Genomic DNA, 21,575 nt, shown 5'->3' with positions numbered 1-21,575 from the left:
TTCATAATTACCCTTATTTAAGTTTAAAAATGCTAATCTTGGAACCACTCCCCCTCTTTTTCAAACTGAACATAAAAGTTCAATTATATTTCAATCAAACTGTTACCTCAGGGTGCCTTCATTGTCAGATTGTTAAGAAATCCTATTACATAGGACAATGTCAGATCTAGTATCGCCTGTTGTCCTATATTAGATTCAGAACATACTGTTCAGTGAAACCATCCTGAAAACATTTTATGAACTCTCTTTATCTGGGTTTCCTTTTCTCATCTGACTTCTTAGTCCACTTGCAGATTAAAATCTCCCATATTATTGATGAGCCTTTCTGGCATACTCCCATTATTTCTTCCTTTATATCTCACCTTACCATGTAGTTGACGTAACTTTTTTGCCTTTCTCATTTCTCGTTTCCACATAAAGTGTTGCTTCTTACCGGTTTCCTGAACTTGTTATCATCCTCTTGTGCTAATACCATCGTTATTTAATAAAGTCCCCACTTCACCTTTCCCTGCTTCCTATTCTTACAAAAGAACTGCAGATGGCACATCCAGGATACCGATGGCAACCTTAACTAATGTTATGAATTTTTCAATCTCCAATAGTACCAGAAGAGAAGTATTTAACATTGGATGGTTTCCAGAAATTTGTCGTAGATCGGTCAAAGCAGGACATCCGGAGCGTTTGGAGGGCAATTCTTTCCTGTGGCTATGACCTTCACTTTGAAAGGCAAGTAGCAAATTACAGAATCACTTGTTTAGAAAATAACGCAAGTAATTTTGAGCAGGTATCATTCTGGCTAATGGTTATTGATATGTCATACTTTTAATGTTGCTTATCTGCATTCAAATTGGCAATATGTTTATCTACTACAGGTGTGCCTGCATTGACACCAGACATGCCCAAAGATCCTGCAAAAAATGGACTCTAGAGATGGACGTTGCACTTGTACAATACGTCAACCGTCTTTGCCGCCATCTTGCCATCACTCCAAGCCGACTCCATCCTCATGAAGTCTACCTTGACCCTGCAGATTTACATGATCCAAGGATTGCCTGTTTGTTGAGTAAGCCCTGTATTAGTAATTTTCTAGTTAGTGTTAAGTTTGTAGCACTACACAAACAAACAGAAACCGCATAGATCTTCATTTCACAAAATAAATGTATTGCATTTTGCCAAGGCTTTGTCAACTATAACAATCCAAACATGCTCTCACCACCTTTGTCAACAGGTTTGAAATCAAAAAAATGTTTATTTTTAAGGGAGGGAGCAATGGGAAAGGCAGAGGTTTTAAGTAAGGAAAGTGAAGCACTTTACTTGACAATAGGTAGGGAAAAAGTAATCAAAGGATGGCACATCTTGAGCTGCTGTCTCATTCTGGTGATCGTTAAAATTGCATTGGCAAGCACAATCATATACCAGCCAAAGAACTTTGTTTGCGATAGAACTCCTGAAAGGGAGAGAATAAAACTTTTCTTTCATAGTTATTTTTATTTCCTTTGCATTGACAACATCTTGCATGATCAGTTAGAACTAATACAATTGACCCCAACATTTTTGAGTTAGGGATCAGAAAAAATAGTCATTGCCATTTGACTGTCACATCAATCTCTCTCCTCCCTCTTTCTTAACCCTCCACTGTCTCTTGGTTATCGCTTGTCTGAAAACCAAGCAATTCAGAATTTTCTCCATAAAGAAAATATTAGGCCCCTATCAGCCCCTATCACAAACTCTTATCACCTCTTATTCCATTTGTGTCTCCAACTTTTAGAATATTGTGGGCAATTCTGGTCTCCTTCCTTATCAGAAGGTTGTGAAACTTGAAAGGGTTCAGAAAAGATTCGCAAGGATGTTGCCAGGCTTGGAGGCCTGGGGCTGTTTCCCCTGGAATGTCGGAGGCTGAGGGGCGACCATTTAGAGGTTTATAAAATCATGAGGGACATAGATAGGGTAAATAGACAAGATCTTTTCACTGGGGTGGGGGAGTCCAGAACTAGAGGGCATAGGTTTAGGGTGAGAGCGGAAAGGTATAAAAGAGACTGAAGGGGCAACATTTTCACTCAGGGTGGTGCGTGTGGGGAATGGGCCCCAGAGGAAGTGGTGGAGGCTGGTAATTGCAACATTTAAAATGATGGGTGTATGAATAGGAAGGCTTTAGAGGGACATAGGCCGGGTGCAGGTGGGTGGGATATCTGATCAGCATGGACAAGTTGGACCGAAGGGTCTGTTTCCATGCTGTACATCTCTACGACTCTATCTCTAGCTAAACCAGACTATTTATCTTTTGACAACCTGTACTTCCTATTTTACTCAAAGATAGTGCTCCAGCTCCATTTAAGAGAGCAACTAGTTTTACCTCCATGACATTGCAAACTTCTGACTCACCCAAAACTCTGCTTCCCACTTCCTGTATCATATCACACTCACCCATCTCTCCTATCCTTTTTAGCTAAACTTCCTGATGTACCAGTACCTAAAATGTAAAATTCTCATCATTATGAAATCCTTTAATGGCCTCAACCTTCCCTGTCTGAGAGTTAAATCCTTGGTCAAAAGGTTAAAATTTGGATCAAGACTGAGTCAGGATTTCTTAAATACTGTGATGAACTACCAAACTTGTTTTCTTAGCAGTAATTCCAGTTTAAAAAGTGATTTGTTTAGTATGAACTGTTTTGGTACTGAGGGCATTCAATTAACATACCTTCATTCTTAAATCACAAAAAGAACTATTAAATGAAATGCTTGATGTAAGATGTACAAAGTTAAAAATCACACAACACCAAGTTATAGTCCAACAGGTTTATTTGGAGGAATTGGCTTTCGGAGCGCTGCCTGACAGGTGTTGTGTGATTTTTAACTTTGTATACCCAATCCAATATGGGTACCTCCAAATTATGTGAGATGTGTTTGCTTGTTATCCTGTACATTGTGCACTATTAATTTTGATGTACTATTTCTAGATGTTCCAATTGAAAGCCTTCGACTTCGTTTTGCTCTACTTCAGTCTTTAAACAACACTTTGGAGACATTCTTCCTGCCTTTGGTGGAACTCAGACAAACGCATACTTATATGGATAGCATTGCATCACTGCTACGAGAGGCTAAAGGTCAGATGTCCTGTTGGAAGACTCAATGGTGTTAGTAGGACTGTAATGCATTGGATGGCTCAACCGATAAGGCAGTGGACTATTTACTTTGGAAAATGCTTCATTGTTATGATAGATAATGTAACAAGTCCTTTTGCCTCCTTGGGACATAAGATATTAAAATAATTGGTGTGGAAAGTACAGGTGCATGAGTCATTATATTCCAAAGTTCTTTCGACTCAGGAATGAAACTTCTCTGCATTGAAAAATTACAATTGGCAAATCAGAATATTTTCTTAATAGGGAAGCTCTAGGAGCTGTGCAGCAGCCAAGGAGTTTAGCTGTCTGTGTATAAAATTGCTAAAATGTAATCTGCGTGTACAGAATATAATGGAAAACTAATGGAACTAAAGGATAGGATTTCAAAAATAAGAAAGTGATGAATCAGTTATAAAAGGGTCTTGGTTAAATGATATCTGGACTAGCATACTCAGTCTTTGCTGAATACATTACACCAAACTTAAAAAAGTTGTGTTGGTCATGGCAAGGGTGCAGCGAAAATGCCCAAATAATATCAAGGCTTAAAAAATTAAATTATGAGGGCAGGTTGCATGAAATTGACTGAATTATCATAGTTGTGGATATATTCACTGAGCTGGGAAGTTGATTTGCAGATGTTTCGTCCCCTGTCTAGGTGACATCTTCAGTGCTTTGGAGCCTTCTGTGAAGTGCTGCTGTACTGTCTCTTCTGGAATTTAGTTGCTTCCATTTCTGCTGCTTCCGGTTGTTCGTTGTAGTAGCCAGTAAATTGGGTCTAGGTCTATGTGCTTGTCGATGGAGTCTGTGGCTGAGTGCCGTGCGTCTATAAATTCTCTGGCTGTCCTATGTTCGTTGTGTTGTCCCAGTCGAATCTGTTGTCCTTGTCATCTGTATATGTGGCTACTCGGGACCGCTAGTCATGATGTTTCGTGGCTTGTTGGTGTTCGTGGATGCGGATTGCTAGTTGTGTGCCTATTTGCCCTATATAGTGTTTTGTGCAGTCTTTGCACGTAATCCTGTAAATTACTTTAATCTTGCACATGATGGGTAAAGGGTCGTTTGTCCTGGTAAGTTATTGTCTGATACATACCCACAATTATGACAACTGGCACCTGAGCTTCAAATCTTAACACACACACTCTTACTTAATTTGTTAAGCAGGTTGTGGGTGGGATTGAGTAATTGAGATTTCTAAAATAATGAAATGATTTAATAGGCTAATTACAAAGAAATAATTTCCTTTGGTTAGGGAAGAGAAATCAAAAGGCCCATATTCTTAATATTAGAACTAGGCCATTTAGGAGTGAAATGGGGACACAGTTTCTCCACACACAGACTAGTGGAAAAGTGGAACTCACTTCCCCAAAAGGCTGTGGTTGCTGTTTATTGAATGAGATCAGCACATTTTGCTAGGTAAGGAAATTGAGAGATATGGAACAAAAGCAGATAATGTACAGATTAATCTTGATCAAATTGTATTGTGTAACAGACTCAAGGGAATGAATAGCAAACTTATCTTGCTCTTTTATTCCCTGGAGAGAGGAGTATTGGGCAGGATTATGTATTCTGATTTGTTATCTAGTATCGATCAGGTAAGAAAAGGATTCGGATGAACTGTTCAGCACTTCCTGCATTTCTCTTCCTCCTCGACACAGCCTGTACACTTTCATCATTGATCTGTCTCACCAGGCTCTCCCATTTATGTTCAAGTTAGAATTGTACAAGAAGACTGGCAATTGAACTGAAGTTCCAGAGGCTGCCAATGCATTAGAATAATATGCTGGCAAGAGAAACAGGAGTAAATGGAGTTATTTTTAACATTGTAGAATTGATACAATCATTTTTCATCCAAAATGATTATTAAGTTTAATTGCTTGAGTTCTGTTCTCTTTAATAAAGCTTGCCTCACAGCTCAATGATACTGAGCTTGAGAACTCATCAGATCAGTCAATTAAACATGCTACCCATTTCATTCATAAGGCTATACGTTGCAACTTCACACTGCTAAAATTTTTACTAGTTAGTTCACCTGCATCCACAAATCAGTTAAGTTTTGACAGATCTGAACTGAGAGTAGATGCCACTAAAGTAAATTTTCTTTCTGTCATTACAAGTTTCATCCCCATCAGACCACTGATGATTAAAAACTGTGGGGTGGCTGCTCCCAACTACATCTAACATGTTGCACCACACTTTAGAGAGCACTACCATAGATTGGAAGCATGCAGGAGGAAGAACATGATGTTAGTCAACAATTAACATTTAATATCTACCAGTTTTGACTTAGTCAGTTTAGCTAATAACCCTCTTGTAAGTGCACATAAGTAAGGAGTAGTGCCTTGCACTTCGGATGAGTTATGTACTTCTGAAACATCCCTGAATACATCACTTTATCACAGTGTTATTAGTGGATTTTAATACTGGACAAGTCAGATCCCAGACTGAAACCTGGTTTGTTAACTTCTAACATTTTCTTAACCATGAAAGTCACTTGCTGAATAGATTCACAAGAGGGTGCCAGTGCACATTAACACACAGAATAAAATGTTTATTAAACAAGGAAACAAAAGAATTATATACACTATGCAAAACAAAAAGATGGAAAAGTTTCATTACAGACATCAGAAAAGGATTCAAACTTGTATTATCCTCCTGAGCGCAGCAAAATCTTTATAAACACCCAAACCTTCAGTGAAGATTCACCATTATCTCCGTGTTAAGGTCCTTTGCCCAGCCTTATGCTGGGACAACTACATCTGATTTTCTTATAGCAACTTCTTTGCACACTCAAGATGCTTTTGCCCTTCATCTGTTATCTCCCTAAGACACATGAAATAAATTTCAAACTAAACACACTATTACTTTTAATTTTGGAGAAAACCCATATGAGTTCTCAAAATTCAGTTGTCCAGCAGCCTTGTCTCCACTCTGTGGCATACCTCCACACAGACTCTTTTGAGATTGTTGTTTGTGACTGTGTGCCTGTCACAAAGCAACGTTTCTTTTACACTATTTTTAATAATGCACTGATCTATTCAGTTCTAGCTCGTCACCTAAAGGTTTAAAAACCTCAAACAAAAATGCACATAAACAAAGCAGATCTTCATACTCACTAGCTTATAGTCAGTTGGTGGGATTTGATGTTGACCACTTGTGTGAGGTCATTAAACTTTTGGATTAATCCATGCCCTCTGCTCTGTGTTGTTGTTATTGACCGCAGCTATCTGCCCCTTCTACGTTCTGAACGTTTGTCTGGAGGGATCAGTCCCTCTCTCCTCCAGTCCCCCTACTGCATCAGTTACTCCAGTTTAGCAACAACTATATATTTAAAAAAAATGCAGCCATGTTCTTTTGCCTGTTGCACCATTTCAATTGGATTGCAAAGTATTGCCAGGGAACTTCCAACTCTTGCTGCAGGCAGAATGCATCTCACTTTTGAAAGGTATAGCTCAGCTTTAAGTGGTGCAGGCTGGCTTTAAGTGGTGCTTGACTCTCTTTGACCTGATACCCCTGCTGAGGGGTGCACCCAATCAGCATCACTGCTTTGCATGACAATGAACCGGCAACATGCATTTTATAAGCTGCCTGCATCACTTCAGTCAGGTGTGAAGCGATTATGCATCATGATCCCTACACTGAAACTTGGGGACCTTCTATATTTTGAGACTAAATTGGATGTCTTTTTTTCAAAAGAACAGCTTTTCAGCAGCTTTTAGCTGTTTCTCTTGTCCGTGCTATGTTTCAGTCAAAGTTCTGTTTTGCCCAGTTATTGCAGATAATCTTCATATTTGTAATCTTTTCACATTAGAGATCCAGAGTTCCACGTGACTGTAGAGATGTTCGTAACTATTCTGACAAAGCTGTCCTTGTTCATATATCAATTCTTTTTGTTTAGGATTAGTTTTTTATGATACTAAATTAGCTGTGATGAACCGGGTGTTGAATGCAACTGTACAGCGAACTGCAGACCATGCCGCACCTGAAATAACACTGGATCCTTTGGAAATAGTGGGAGGTAAGTGGAGAAAGGCTTGGAAATTTTTTTAAAATGCTTGACTTGAAGAATATGATTTAAGGATTCTTTTATGCACTTTCCTTTCCAAATATTGGTTTGATTTCTGCACAGTTTTTCGTTTCGTGCCTTGCAGTTTACATTGAAAGCTGAAATATATCAGTCTTCTGTTAGATAGTCTGGTAACCACCTGGATGTCTCACACTTAGGAGAAGGTTGGAATCCAGTTAGTGCTTGAGCACAGATTTGGATCTGGCATAACACAGAAGTAAGAAAATTAGGGGTTTTAACCATTTTTACACCTTCAAGTTTGGTATGTTATTGTCATGTGGACTTCAATTTTTTTTCATCATTTTTGTTTCAGTTTTTAAAAGGAATTTGCTCTTGGCAGGTTCAGTCTATAAAAGGGACTGTTATCCTTTGGGTCCACAAAAAAAATTATTTTACTTATGTCAAGACTTTTACATTACAATTTCATTTCTGATTATCTTTATTTTTAAGCAACGTTTTAATTTAAATGACCATCACTGGCCACTCAACATGTTAGTGACAATTTAGAAACTGATTAATGAATTATTGGATGGTTAAATGCAGCTTTGGCAACTGCCACAGCCCAGCGGACCTAAGGCACCTCTGTTTCCTAAAACTTGTATACACTTTTTTTAAAATCTAAACTTAGTTATTTAATTCTACTTATGAGTGCTTTATGTTTTCTAAGGACAGACATAGAGTCGTAATGCATTAAAATGTGCAAGAGCCGTCGACAAATTAGCAATAACCTGAGGCAGTTACAGTAACCAGAAGATGTAGATTCTTTTTGGCTGTTTAAGTCTGAGTAAGCCATTTGTGATGTGCTAGTTTGATTGTCACTGCAAATCATTGGATGGGCACTGATTTCCTTCCTTTAAATCATTGACATAGGTGAGATTCGTTCATCAGAAAATACCTACTTCTGCCAGGCAGCTCGACAACTGGCATTAGTGCCTTCCTCCCAACTCTGTGTAAAATTGGCAAGTGGCGGAGATCCAACCTACGCATTTAATATTCGCTTCACTGGTGAAGAAGTGCACGGAACAAGTAAGATATGTAGATTCAGCTTTTTGTTGTTAAAGTGCGGATTGAAGCAATAGTGAAATATTAGTGCAAAACTGTGTGTTCCCACCCTTTCTCTCCACTCCCTTATTCTCTGAAGGTGTGGACAACTGTTCGAATGCAGATTCATGAACAGTCACTAGTTTCCAGTTCTTCTCCAATTGACCATTTAACACATGAGTCAAGACACAAACACGGAACAGGAATAGATCATTCAGCCTATCTCGCCTATCATTCAAAAATCATAGCTGATTTGATTGTAACCTAAACTCCATATTCCTGCCTATCTCAAAGAATCTTTCACCTCTCGCTACTTGAGAGGGAGGGATTAATCGAGAATAGTCAGCATTGTTTTGTCAAAGGAGGTCATGTCTGACTAACTAGATTGAATATTAACAGGTTTGTAGATGAGGGTAATGCATTTGATCTTAACCTAACAAAACCATGCTGACTACTCTGGATTAATTCCCTGCCGCTCAAGTATAGACTAATTCTGTCCCTCAGAATTGCATCCAATAGTTTCCCCACCACTGAAGTTAGAATGACAGGCATACTTAAACTTCAGCAAGGCTTTTGATAAGGTTCCACATGGGAGACTGTAACGAAGGTTAAGACCCATGGGATCTAAGGCAATTTGGCAAATTGCACACAAAATTGGTTGAATAGCAGCAAGCAGAGGGTGATGGTCAAGGGGTGTTTTGAGACTAGAAGCCTGTGTCCATTAAAGTTCTGCAGGGACCAGTTTTGAGGCCCTTGTTGACTGTGGAATCTACACAGTTTAGACTTGAATGTAAGAAGATTGATCAGTAAGTTCACAGGTAATACAAACATTGGTGGGTTGATCAGTGGCAAATGGAATTCAATCTGGAGAAGTATGATGTGATGCACTTGGGCAGGACAAACAAGACAAGGGATACATGTTGAACAGTAAGACCCTGGGAAGCATTGAGGATCAGAGGCCTGTTGGTGCATGTGACCACTGGTCTCATAAGGTAGCAGGGCCTTTATTAGCCAAAGGTTTGAGTTTAAGAGCAGGAAGGTGATGCTGGAACTATATAAAGTGTTGGTTAGGCCACAGCTATTGAATTGTGGGCAGTTCTGGGATCCACGTTATGGGGAGGTGAAATTGCATGAAAGGGGGTGCAGAGGAGATTTAGCAGATGTAACTGGAGAGCTTGTTATGAAGAGAAACTGGACAGACCAGGATTGTTTCCCTTGGAGCAGAGAAGACTGACGGGAAAAAATGTTTGAGATGTATAAAATGTTAGGGGCCTAGATAGGATAGCCGGAAGGGAACTTCCCCCTTGGTGAAATGATCGGTGACGAGGGCGCATAGATTTAGGGGCAGGAATGAGAGGGAATTAAAGGGAATGAGAGGAAAAATGTTTTCACCCACCATGTGGTGGGAATCTGAAACTCACTGCCTATAGTAGAGTCGTAGAGATGTACAGCATGGAAACAAACCCTTCGGTCCAACCTATCCATGCCGACCAGATGTCCCAACCCAATCTAGTCCCACCTGCCAGCACCCGGCCCAGATCCCTCCAAACCCTTCCTATTCATATACCCATCCAAATGCCTCTTAAATGTTGCAATTGTACCAGCCTCCACCACATCCTCTGGCAGCTCATTCCATACACGTACCACCACCCTCTGTGTGAAAACATTGCCCCTTTTCCCTCTCAAGCTAAACCTATGCCCTGTAGTTCTGGACTCCCCGACCCCAGGAAAAAGACTTTGTCTATTTACCCTATCCATGCCCCTCATGATTTTTTAAACCTTGAAAAGGTCACCCCTCAACCTCCGACGCTCCAGGGTAAACAGTCCCAGCTTGTTCAGCCTCTCCCTATAACTCAAATCCTCCAACCCTGGCAACATCCTTGTAAATCGTTTCTGAACCGTTTCAAGTTTCACAATATCTTTCCGATAGGAAGGAGACCTGAATTGCATCCAACAGTGGCCTAACCAATGTCCTGTACAGTCACAACATGGCCTCCCAACTACTGTACTCAATACTCTGACCAATAAAAGAAGGGATACTAAATGCCTCCTTCACTATCCTATCTACTTGCGACTCCACTTTCAAGGAGCTATGAACCCGCACTCCAAGGTGTCTTTGTTCAGCAATACTCCCTAGGACCTTACCATTAAGTGTATAAATCCTGCTAAGATTTGCTTTCCCAAAATGCAGCACCTCGCATTTATCTGAATTAAACTCCATCTGCCACTTCTCAGCCCATTGGCCCTGTGATTATTGATGATACAAATATCCCAGCAAGAGGCCCAGCAATCACTTGTCTAGCTTTCCACAGAGTTCGAGGGTACACCTGATCAGGTCCTGGGGATTTGCCCACCTTTATGCGTTTCAAGGCGTCCAGCACTTCCTCCTCTGTAATATGGACATTTTGCAAGATGTCACCATCTATTTCCCTACAGTCTATATCTTCCATATCCTTAACCATAGTAAATGCTGATGCAAAATACTAGTTTAGTATCTCCCCCATTTTCTGCAGCTCCACACAAAGGCCGCCTGCTGATCTTTGAGGGGTTCTATTCTCTCTCTAGTTACCCTTTTGTCCTTAATGTATTTGTAAAAACCCTTTGGATTCTCCTTAATTCTATTTGCCAAAGCTATCTCATGTCCCATTTTTGCCCTGATTTCCCTCTTAAGTATACTCCTACTGCGTTTATACTCTTCTAAGGATTCACTCGATCTATCCTGTCTATTGCTGGCATATGCTTCCTTCTTTATCTTAACCGAACCTTCAATTTCTTTAGTCATCCAGCATTCCCTATACCTACCAGCCTGTCCTTTCACCCACATGAATATACTTTCTCTGGATTCTTGTTATTTCTGAAGGCTTCCCATCTTCCAGCCATCCCTGTACCTGCGAGCATCTGTCCCCAATCAGCTTTTGAAAGTTCTTGCTTAATACTGTCAAAATTAGCCTTTCTCCAATTTAGAACTTCAGCTTTTAGATGTGGTCTATCCTTTTCCATCACTATTTTAAATCTAATGGAATTATGATCACTGGCCCCAAAGTGCTCCCCCACTGACACCTCAGTCACCCTGCCCTGCCTTATTTCCCAAGCGTAGGTCAAGTTTTGCACCTTCTCTAGTAGGTACGTCCACTTACTGAATCAGAAAATTTTCTTGTACACACTTAACCAATTCCTCTCCCATCTAAACCCTTAACACCATGGCAGTCCCAGTCTATGTTTGGAAAGTTAAAATCCCCTACCATAACCACCCTATTATTCTTACAGCTGACTGAGATCTCCTTACAACTTTATTCCTCAATTTCCCTCTGACTATAGGGTGTCTATAATACAATCCCAGTAAGGTGTTCATCCCTTTCTTATTTCTCAGTTCCACCCAAATAACTTGCCTGGATGCATTTCCTGGAATATCCTCCCTCAGCACAGCTGTAATGCTATCCCTTATCAAAAACGCCACCCCCCTCCTCTCTTGCCTCCCTTTCTATCCTTCCTGTAGCATTTGTATCCTGGAACATTAAGCTGCCAGTCCTGCCCAGCCCTGTTTCTGTAATTGCTCTGATATCCCAGTCCCATGTTCCTAACCATGCCCTGAGTTCATCTGCCTTCCCTGTTAGGCCCCTTGCATTGAAATAAATGCAGTTTAATTTATTAGTCCTACCTTGTCCCTGCCTGCCCTGACTGTTTAACTCGCTTCTGTTCTCAACTGTACCAATCTCAGATTGATTTCTTTCCTCGCTATCTCCCTGGGGCCCACCCCCACACCTTACAAGTTTAAATCTTCCCGAGCAGCTCTAGCAAACCTCCCTGCCAGTATATTAGACCCCTTCCAATTTAGGTGCAAACCGTCCTTCTTGCACAGGTCACTTCTACCCCAAAAGAGATTCCAATGATCCAAAAATGTGAATCCTTCTCCCAGACACCAGCTCCTCAGCCATGCATTCATCTGCCCTATCCTCCTATTCCTGCTCTCACTAGCTTGTAGCACCAGGAGTAATCTAGATATTACTACTCTCGAGGAACTCTTTTAAGTTCCTGCCTAACTCTCTGTAATCACGCTTCAGAATCTCAACCTTTTCCCTTCCTATGTCGTTGGTTCCAATGTGGACAATGATCTCTTGCTGGCCCCTCTCCCCTTTGAGAACATTCTGCACCCTCTCTGAGGCATCCTTGATGCTGGCACCAAGGAAGCAACACACCATTCTGATTTTTCACTGCTAGACACAGAAACATCTGTCTGTACCTCGGACTACAGAATCCCCTAACACAATTGATCTCTTGGAACCTGACGTACCCCTCGTTGCATTAGAGCCAGTCTCAATACCAGAAACTTGACTGTTCGTGCTATGTTCCCTGAGAATCCAACAACACCTACATTTTCCAAAACAGCATACTTGTTTGAAATGGGTATAGCCACAAAACACATCTGCACTAGGTGCCTAACTCTCTTATGTTTCCTGGAGTTATCTGTTCTTCCTTTTAAAACTGCTGTTGTTTTGACTTTGTTTTGGAACTTTGGAAAAAAAAATGTAACAGCGTATAAAACAGTAATTGCTGCTCCTGGAATTCGAGGAAATCACCTCCAGCACCTAAAATACCTAAATACGTAAAATATAAGGATGGTAGAAGCAGAAACCTCATTGCAAGTAGTATTTATATAGATATATATTTGCAATGTCAAAGCATACAAGGTTATGGGCCAAGTGCTGGAAAATAGATTAGAATTGTAAGGTTGTTTTTGACTGACATAAACTCAGTGGGCTAAAGTCCTTTTTTCTGTGCTGTAGATATCAATAACTTGTGACAGATATAATTGTTTTGGACAAAGTGGCTTCCAAGAACTCCCACACGCACTACAGATGTGACACATCACCTGTCCTTTCAACCTTAACGTGTTCTAATTGATTTTTATTTAATTATATACATATTTATGTTTTTATAAATTCTATCAACCTTACTATAGTATATTGAAACTTAGGAATAGATTAAGTCTTAATCACTTACGAAATACTCACCAAATAACTAGGTAGAGACAGGAAATATTAACGAACTGTGTGATTAGAATAGAATCCCTACAATGTGGAAACAGGCTATTCAAACCAACAAGTCCACACCAACTGTCTGAAGAGCATCCCACCCAGAAGCATCCCCTTATCCTATCCCTGTAACTCCCCATTTCCCATGGCTAAAGCACATAAACTAGCCACCCCTGAATATTACAGGCAATTGAGCATGGCCAATGCACCGAACCTGCACATTCTTTAGACTGTGGGAGAAAACCAGAGCACCCGGCAGAAACCCTTGCAGACACTGGGAGAATGTGCAAACTCCACACAGACTGTTGTTCAAGGATTGAACCCAGGTCCCTGGCACTGTGAGGCAGCAGTGCTAACCACTATGCCGCCCCTAAATATTGTCAAACATTGCAGACAAATCTGTTATTGTGTTCACCTTGCATCCACTGCTTTCCAGTGGCGATCGCTGAATAATCTGTAACTTGGCTGATATTTTCCCATCCTGGAGATCAGTTGCAACAATCCAATTGCTGTGTAACTCAGATCAAAGTAATTCATTGCAAAAGGGCGCTTGAACCCAGAATCTTCTCATTTCTATCACTTTGGGGTATGCTAGAATGGTGCTTATAATTGCAGCTCATGTAATTAACAACCTATGATCTTCAAAATGTGTGTATTTATGTGTAACTAACTTAAATCCTCAAGTATTTTGCTCACCAAAATTTGCCTTGCTGCCTCCCTGTGAGAATTCTGATGCTTGCCTTCATTAAGGGCCTATGCCCGAAACGTCAATTCTCCTGCTCCTCAGATGCTGCCTGACCTGCTGTGCTTTTCCAGCACCACACACTCTACTTCATTTAATCCTTTAAACGAGACACTATAATGTTGGACAGAATAAACATATATAATTGCATCTAATTCTCAGCTGAAAATGTTAGTTAAGTTGATCACGTTTATAAAGCATATGTTATTTTGTTTCAATTTGTGTAGCTTTAGTATTTGGTTTCTCAATTTTTGATTGCTTTCTTTGCTTTTCTGAGATCAGGTTTAACTCCAAAGTATCATCGAAGATAGACACAATTCCAAACTCCCTTTATTGTCAGCTAAATTGATATAGTTGTCTCACCTCTTAAATTAGAAAATTCTGGTATTAAATTCCACTCCCAAAAAAATCACGCAATCTATTAAAATGTCAGCACAGCATTGTTGAGAGATGCACTCTTCAAGCTCCATTTTAATTACATGTGCTTGTTCCAGTGGTCTTTATCAATGTGCCAAAATGTTTTCCTTGTTCAAAAATTACCTTTGTTTCTGGTGTCTCAATTTGTGTTGTTTGGAGTCTAGGTGGATCATTCCGACACTTTCTGTGGCAAGTTTGTAAAGAGTTACAGAGTTCAGCACTTTCACTTCTTATACCTTGTCCAAGTTCTGCAGCCAACAGAAACAAGGTAATTATTGCTGCAGGTAACCAATCAGATTGATTAAGGTTGTAGTTGCATTCCTAAAAGTCTCTACTTAAGTGAATCAAAATTCCCATGAGGAATCAAATCAATGTTAGGTCCCTTCAGATGGTTTTTTTGAGGCAAACAATGTGCAAGTTGAAATAGTATACCATAAATGTGCAGTATTATGCATTCCCAAATGAAATACTTCTGAAATAATGCACCAAAATATAAAGTACTGTCGAGTCATGAAGTGATAGAATTGTAGAGGTCACAGCACACAAAAGACTCTGCTTCCTGATGAAGGGCTTATATCCGAAACATTGATTCTCCTGCTCCTCGGATGCTGCCAGACCTGCTGTGCTTTTTCAGCACCACTCTGATCTAAACTCTGGTTTCCAGCATCTGCAGTCCTCACTTTTACCTATCAGGATAGTAAGAGTCATGATAGCAACCTCAGGCAAAAGGGACGCTACATGAAGTGTGTGAGAGAGAGAAAAAGATGAGTTTGGTTCGTTGCAATCCTGATGTTAATGCGAGAGTTTATCATTGTTCTTCTCCTTTAGAACTTGTATGAAGATTGCAAACATGTCAGCCATAACAACAATTGCTTAAAATACTCAGTTGCTCTCCCAGCATTAGAAAGGGTGCATCTGTTGTGAGGGAGGACAGTATTAAAACAGTACTGTCTCCTCTTTCAAATGTCGACTGAGCAATTGTGCATTCCCAGTATTTTCTATTCAGCTCCAATTCCCAGCACTAAGCTTTCTTTGTTTCATCTCATCAAATTAAGTTTTCATGCAATCACTTCTACTGTGCTGGAGTAAGTTGCTGGTATTTGTATTATTATCAATGGGTTCTAATTCAGATTCAACAGAATTGCAGTATCAAGTACCAGTTAACATTTTGTCACACTCCAAGCAAATTTAGAAGGCATTATAGTTTGTTTTAAATTTGAACATTTCAAGGAGCAACCAGATTTTGGCAGTTGGCCGAGCTGAGAATTTATGGTGCAGACATTTCGTCCCCTGTCTAGGTGACATCCTCATTGCTTGGGAGCCTCCTGTGAAGCACTTCTGTGAAGCCTCCTGTGAAGCGTTTCTCCGGCATGCCAGAGGAAAGATCACAGAAGCGCTTCACAGGAGGCTCCCAAACACTGAGGATGTCACCTAGACATGGGACGAAACGTCTGCAACACAAATTCCCAGCTCGGCGAACAGAATCACAACAACGAGTACCCGAGCTACAAATCTTCTCACAAAGTTGAACACTTACTTGGTTGCTTTGTGGGATAGGTCTCCACAATTTTAATCTAATTAACAAATATGATTAATGTTGAATTATCAATGGTCATCATGATCCGCTCTCAGAATAGCATACATCATGGAGTAGCCCCTTGTAGGGGAAATAAAATTAGTGGCATTATTGCATCTATCTGCACTCCAGTTGACAGTGATTAGTCTGCAAACCTGTATAAAGTCTTTATCAGAATGAATTACATATGGAATATTAATTTTTAAAATCTTAGTATTGGTCTATAATGTTTGCCTCTTATTCTACTGGAGCTGTTAATTTCTGGACGTAATGTAGATTTTGTGACCAGGTGCTCTGCAGTACCTTGTCTTGAGTAAGCATTTTAAGTGACCGTTCAGGATGTAAATTTGGCCAAACTGGGATGACATCAATACTTATTCCTGTGCCTGCCTGTGTTTCCTTCTCATCGAGAGGCAGTGGATATTAATTAAGATTGGGCATTGTGGATTTTTCCAATACACGTTCTCCTGTACATAACCCATTGGCACTGAATCTAATTAAATTATTTCAGTCATCGCCACAGATGAGATTGATGAATGCATCAAAAGAGAACATTTTGAGCCACATAATATCAGAATGAAGAACTGGTGATTGTGAATTAGTCAATTTTAAATTGAAGAAAGTAGTGTAACATGTCATGTCCCGTTGTATTGGCTTTAGTAGGTTTATAATTTCTACGGATTATACATACAAATAAAGATATTGACACCACTCTGAACATTCTCCTGCAGTCTATCTCTAGTTAAAGAGAGACGAACAATGTTGAGGTTCTTCGATTATCAGGCTAAGCACATCATACATCTATTGTATGTCTGGTTTCAACACTTTTTTTCAGGGCAAACACATCCTGACTCCTGGCCCAATAACATATACTGAGGAGCAACTGTTACACTTCTTTGGCCAATTACTTGGAATTGCTATCCGAGCAGATGTCCCACTCCCTCTTGATCTCCTCCCAACGTTTTGGAAGACTCTAGTTGGTGAATCACTGGATCCAGAGTGTGATCTGCAAGAGGTTGACATCTTGACCTACAACTACGTCAAGAAGTTTGAGACTGTAAGTCATTCAGTATGTGCGAGTGTTTGTGCCCATTAAGATTTCACGCTTCTTCTTCTTCCTTCTCTTCCCCTTCTCTAACCGAACAAACAATAAATGCACAGAGTGTTGGAGAAACTCAGCAGGTCTGCCAGCGTCTGTGGATAAAGAAATAGAGTTAATGTTCTGAGTCTGGTAAGACAGTTCTTCAGAACCCATCGATCTGGCCACTTTTTTGAAAGATTTTGACTTCTGAACGTCGAGATTTTAGAATGAATTCTATTTGTACATGAAATGTTGAGTATTTTCCTCCCATTGGGTTATAAAGGTGGAATTCATCAGATAATTGAGCACATATAAAGAGACACTTCTTGATTTTGGGACTAATTTGTACTTTTTGGAGCTGTATTTTTGTAATGTTTCACTCTGTGAATAAATCTGAATCTGAGCAAAGATTAATTAACTGGCTGTCAGAGGATTAAAGCATCGTCCCTCCATTCACCTTATCAAATTTTTGGAGTGAGTTCCCACTTTCGCAACTGGCCTACCTTAAGGTGTTTAGGTCTTGTGATGTGAACATCTTATGAAGTGTGATTCATATTCAAGGTAATTTATTAAAGGTGATCTAATGTGGACTGTTTTCTATGGTTCTTCAGTGTTGGGAGTGTGGTTCACATGAATTTTGTAATTCCAGGTTAATAATGAGATAGAACTTGAGGCACTGTGTGCTGAAATAACATCACATCACCTAACCACAGAGAGCCCTGAATCTCCCAGCAAGCCCTGTTGTAAATTCAGTTACATCGCCATGACAGGCGAGGAAGTGGAGCTATGTCCTGGAGGCAAGAATATCGCTGTTACGTGAGTAAATGATAAGGATAAATCATCTACCTCTGATTTGATCACAAATGGAATGGGTTAAAATACTAGTTTTCTGGCCCAAAGTCTTACAAATCAAACGAATCGGAAATCAACTGTTTCACTTTTTGCAAATTAACCTCTTAGAGCTCAGGACCAGTACAGGATTTTATCCTGAAGGTAGTGGGGATTTGAAGCAAATTAGAAAAGTGGATAGAAATTAAAAATTAAATTTAAAATTTTATGGCTAGATTTGGTGGTCATCGAGGTAGGGGTGTGCTTTCTTTTCCCTCTATCAACAGTCTATACACTCAAAACATATTTCAGTCAGAACAATTGTAAGAAGCTTAATCTCAGGCATCAGCCAAAGGCAGTTTACATTTATGTCATGCCTTTAGCATTGTAAAATATCCAAACTCACTTGAGCAAAAATCAAACAAAATTAGACCACCTCCAGTTCATAAGTCCAAAACCTTGCTCCTAGAAATAGCCTTTAGAAAGCATCAAAAGGAGAAAAAAAAATGATGGAATTCAAGAGCCAAGTCAGCTAAAGGCATGCCACTAAATGTAAATGAGAGGCCTGAATTTCACAAGTGTAGAGATCTGATAGGATTGGAGGAGGTTACATGGGTAGGGGAGTGAGGGATCATGGCTATTGCTGGTGAAGCCAGCATTGAGAAGGTGATGGTGAGCTGCTACCTTGAACTGCTGCAGTGCGTGAGGTGTAAAGGCACCCAAAGTGCCATTGGAAAAGGAGTTTCAAGATTTTGAAGTAATGATGGTGAATGAGTGCCAGTTTAGTTTCCAAGTTGAGGTGGTGTTGTGACTTAAAGGGAAATTTGCAGATGGCGATATTCCCATGTATCTGCTGCCCTTGCCCTTCCAGTGTTTGAAAAGTGCTGTCAAAGAAGGAGCCTTTGTGATTATCTGCAGTACCTCTTGTAGATGGTACACACTCGCTGTCACTGTACATCAATCATGAAGGGTTTGAACATTGAAGGTGGATGGTTTGCCAGTCAAGCAGGCTGCTTTATCCTGGATGGTGTCAAACTACTCAAGTTGGAGCTGCATCCAGGCAAGTGGGGAGTGTTCCATCACATGCCTGAATGTGAAAACAAGAATCCACATTTTGAAATTGTTATGCCAAGACCAGTGTTGATCATGGAGTATGAAAGTGTTTTGTGAAAGGGCCCCAATGGAACAATTTTTTTCATGAACTCAATTTTAAGGAGAAAAAGTAAGAAAGCCACTCAAGATGTCATCTGATTAGTCTGAAGTAACAATGGAATAAATGAGGCATTTAGTAATATCTGAGCTGAGATGGGAGAAGCAAAGGGGCAGTTCTGTGGAGGTGAAAGGAGGCATTTATGCTGAGTGTGTGGATATGTCGTGTGAAACATATCTCAGTTTCAGGTGTTACACCAGAGTTGTGTAAAATTTGATTCAACCTCAGTGATCTCGGAAACAGACAGCTTCAGTAGGTGAGGATCAGAAATTTGAGAAAGGAATAAAAATGATGGACATGGCTTTGACATTTAACTGGAGAAAATTTCTCCTGCTCCAATGCAGTATGTTGGACCTCAACATAATGAGTCAGAGAGCGGAAGCGTCGGGAAACATGAAATTTAAGTAGAAGCAAATGATATTCAGCAAGTTACTACCTTGATTTTACCTTAATGATCCTTACCCTTCTGCCTTTGGTGGTATCAGCAGGGGACGAGAACAAAAAGGGGGTAGCTTAGAAGCATATCATCAAAGAACTTCCTTTTTCTGAGCAAAATTATCCCTGCATCTGACCCTGATACTTTGAATTAAAAAGCTTTTGAACTAATTTTTTTAAATGTTCATTCTAGATTATGCTAAGCTATAATTGCTTAATGTTTTCTCTCTTCATTCGTAAACCTGAAACAATATAAACAAACTTTCCTTAATACTCCATGTGGCATATCCTGATTTCAAATCATGGTTCCAGAAAGACTGAGCTAGTATCCAAATGCCAGTTGTTTAAAATCCAAACTCTTTAATAACAAAAGTAATTATTTTATATTTAAAAACTCTTATCTCTCCTCATAAGTGTTTATGGTTCATATACAGACCTGAGCATGTCTACTATATATAAATTGAGGTGATATATTGAGGGGAAAAAAAGCTTCTTTTCAAGAAAGATCGATCAAGCCTCAAACCCTTTGTAACCTTATTCCTCCCAAACTGTTCTGTTCATCCTTTTATACTTAGTGTTGAGCAGTGAACATATCATTTATTTGCTGATATCATGCACCAAGCCCTAATTTCATTTTCTACAGGTGGGATAATAAAGATGCATATGCTTCAGCAATCCGCAATCTGAGGCTGCAAGAGATTGAGAACACTGACTGCATGACTGCGGTGCGTGCAGGGCTTGGCTCAATTATTCCCTTGCAGCTCTTGACACTTCCAACACCATTGGAAATGGAGTTGAGGACATGTGGACTGCCCTACATAAACCTAGAGTTTCTAAAGGTAATAATCATTCATGAAGTTCAGTAAACTAAGCTGAGAAACTACTTTAATCATCAATGGACCTTGCTTCTATTAACCTGTTCCGTTGCAGTATGTTATTCAAAATCATTTTGTTTTACTCCCAGGGCAGTATAAATTGTCATTTAGATGTTACAAACCTAACATTACATTACTGCCTGATGTTTTAGAGATAACACAAATAAATGATTGCCACTTCTAATCTTTTTTTTTCAGAAGATTGAATAATTTGAAGAATGCTGCAATTTCTTACTGTTAAGAATCTGAGTTGAAATGCCTTTTGACTAGCATGAAACCTGACGTTTTCTAACTGAATTTGAAGTAAAGTACTGGTTAGTAGAACTTGGAATTTAGAGTTGCAAGCAAGCCATTGCCAGTAAACTAACAGTCAACAAGTGTACTCAGCGTGGCTCCAGTCACAGGCATATCGTTCCCAGTTTAATGTAGATTTAGTCTGTGCATTTCCTGACTTTAAGAACAACTGGAAGTGTCTTTCATTTTGATAGCTGATGGGTCAAAACATATTTGAACATTCAAGCGCATGAAAAAGTGAATGGGTCCAACTCATACTGGCAAAATGTAACTGCACAATTGCCAACCTTTTATTGCCTTCTTTTTTAGCAACAGTTGTACAACTTCTAGCCACAGTAAACTGTTTGACTTGCTTATAAAGAAACAGCGACTGGTTGAATTTTGTTTTGTATTGTCAATTATGAGTATATATGTGAGTCTTTCTTTTGCCCTCCACTATTACCCAGGCTCACACCATGTACCAGGTGGGACTGATGGAGACTGATCAACATATTGAATTCTTCTGGGCAGCGTTAGAGATGTTCACTCAAGAGGAACTCTGTAAATTCATCAAATTTGCCTGCAACCAGGAACGAATACCATTCACCTGCCCCTGCAAAGATGGTGGCCCTGATACCGCCCATGTTCCACCATATCCTATGAAGATTGCTCCTCCTGATGGAGCTGCAGGTAATCTAGAGGGTTGTCTCTTCTACTATCACAGGTGGGAGTCAGTCCTTTCAGCTTTATCACGATAGATGAAGCCCTTTCTATCTTTATCTCTCTCACCATTCAGCAGCTAAGATGATCAAAATACAGCCTTCCTTGTGGTGATACAACCGTAGGAGCTGAGTTTGCTCTCCAGATTTCCTCCTTCAC

At 39.9% G+C, this 21,575-nt stretch overlaps 1 protein-coding gene across 4 annotated transcripts in view; it reads left to right on the top strand.

Moving 5' to 3' along the window:
• hectd4 (HECT domain containing E3 ubiquitin protein ligase 4) overlaps nt 1-21,575 on the top strand; it is a 295,048-nt gene that overhangs the window by 269,053 nt on the left and 4,420 nt on the right. For all 4 annotated transcript variants that reach the window (XM_087999963.1, XM_087999965.1, XM_087999964.1 and 1 more), the window contains 10 exons: nt 603-726; nt 873-1,063; nt 2,958-3,104; nt 7,018-7,137; nt 8,056-8,211; nt 14,583-14,686; nt 16,830-17,051; nt 17,725-17,891; nt 20,192-20,387; nt 21,164-21,386. In XM_087999963.1, the coding sequence (XP_087856089.1) occupies nt 603-726; nt 873-1,063; nt 2,958-3,104; nt 7,018-7,137; nt 8,056-8,211; nt 14,583-14,686; nt 16,830-17,051; nt 17,725-17,891; nt 20,192-20,387; nt 21,164-21,386 (1,650 nt within the window). The remainder of the gene's footprint in view (nt 1-602; nt 727-872; nt 1,064-2,957; nt 3,105-7,017; nt 7,138-8,055; nt 8,212-14,582; nt 14,687-16,829; nt 17,052-17,724; nt 17,892-20,191; nt 20,388-21,163; nt 21,387-21,575) is intronic.

Source organism: Chiloscyllium plagiosum, unplaced genomic scaffold, assembly GCF_037043375.1.
Source record: "Chiloscyllium plagiosum isolate Xiang-an unplaced genomic scaffold, Cpla_swu_hap1 HiC_scaffold_24, whole genome shotgun sequence".
Classification (NCBI taxonomy): domain Eukaryota; kingdom Metazoa; phylum Chordata; class Chondrichthyes; order Orectolobiformes; family Hemiscylliidae; genus Chiloscyllium; species Chiloscyllium plagiosum.
The sequence above is the reverse complement of the archived record's forward strand: the minus strand, read 5'-3'. Positions and strand labels throughout refer to the sequence as shown.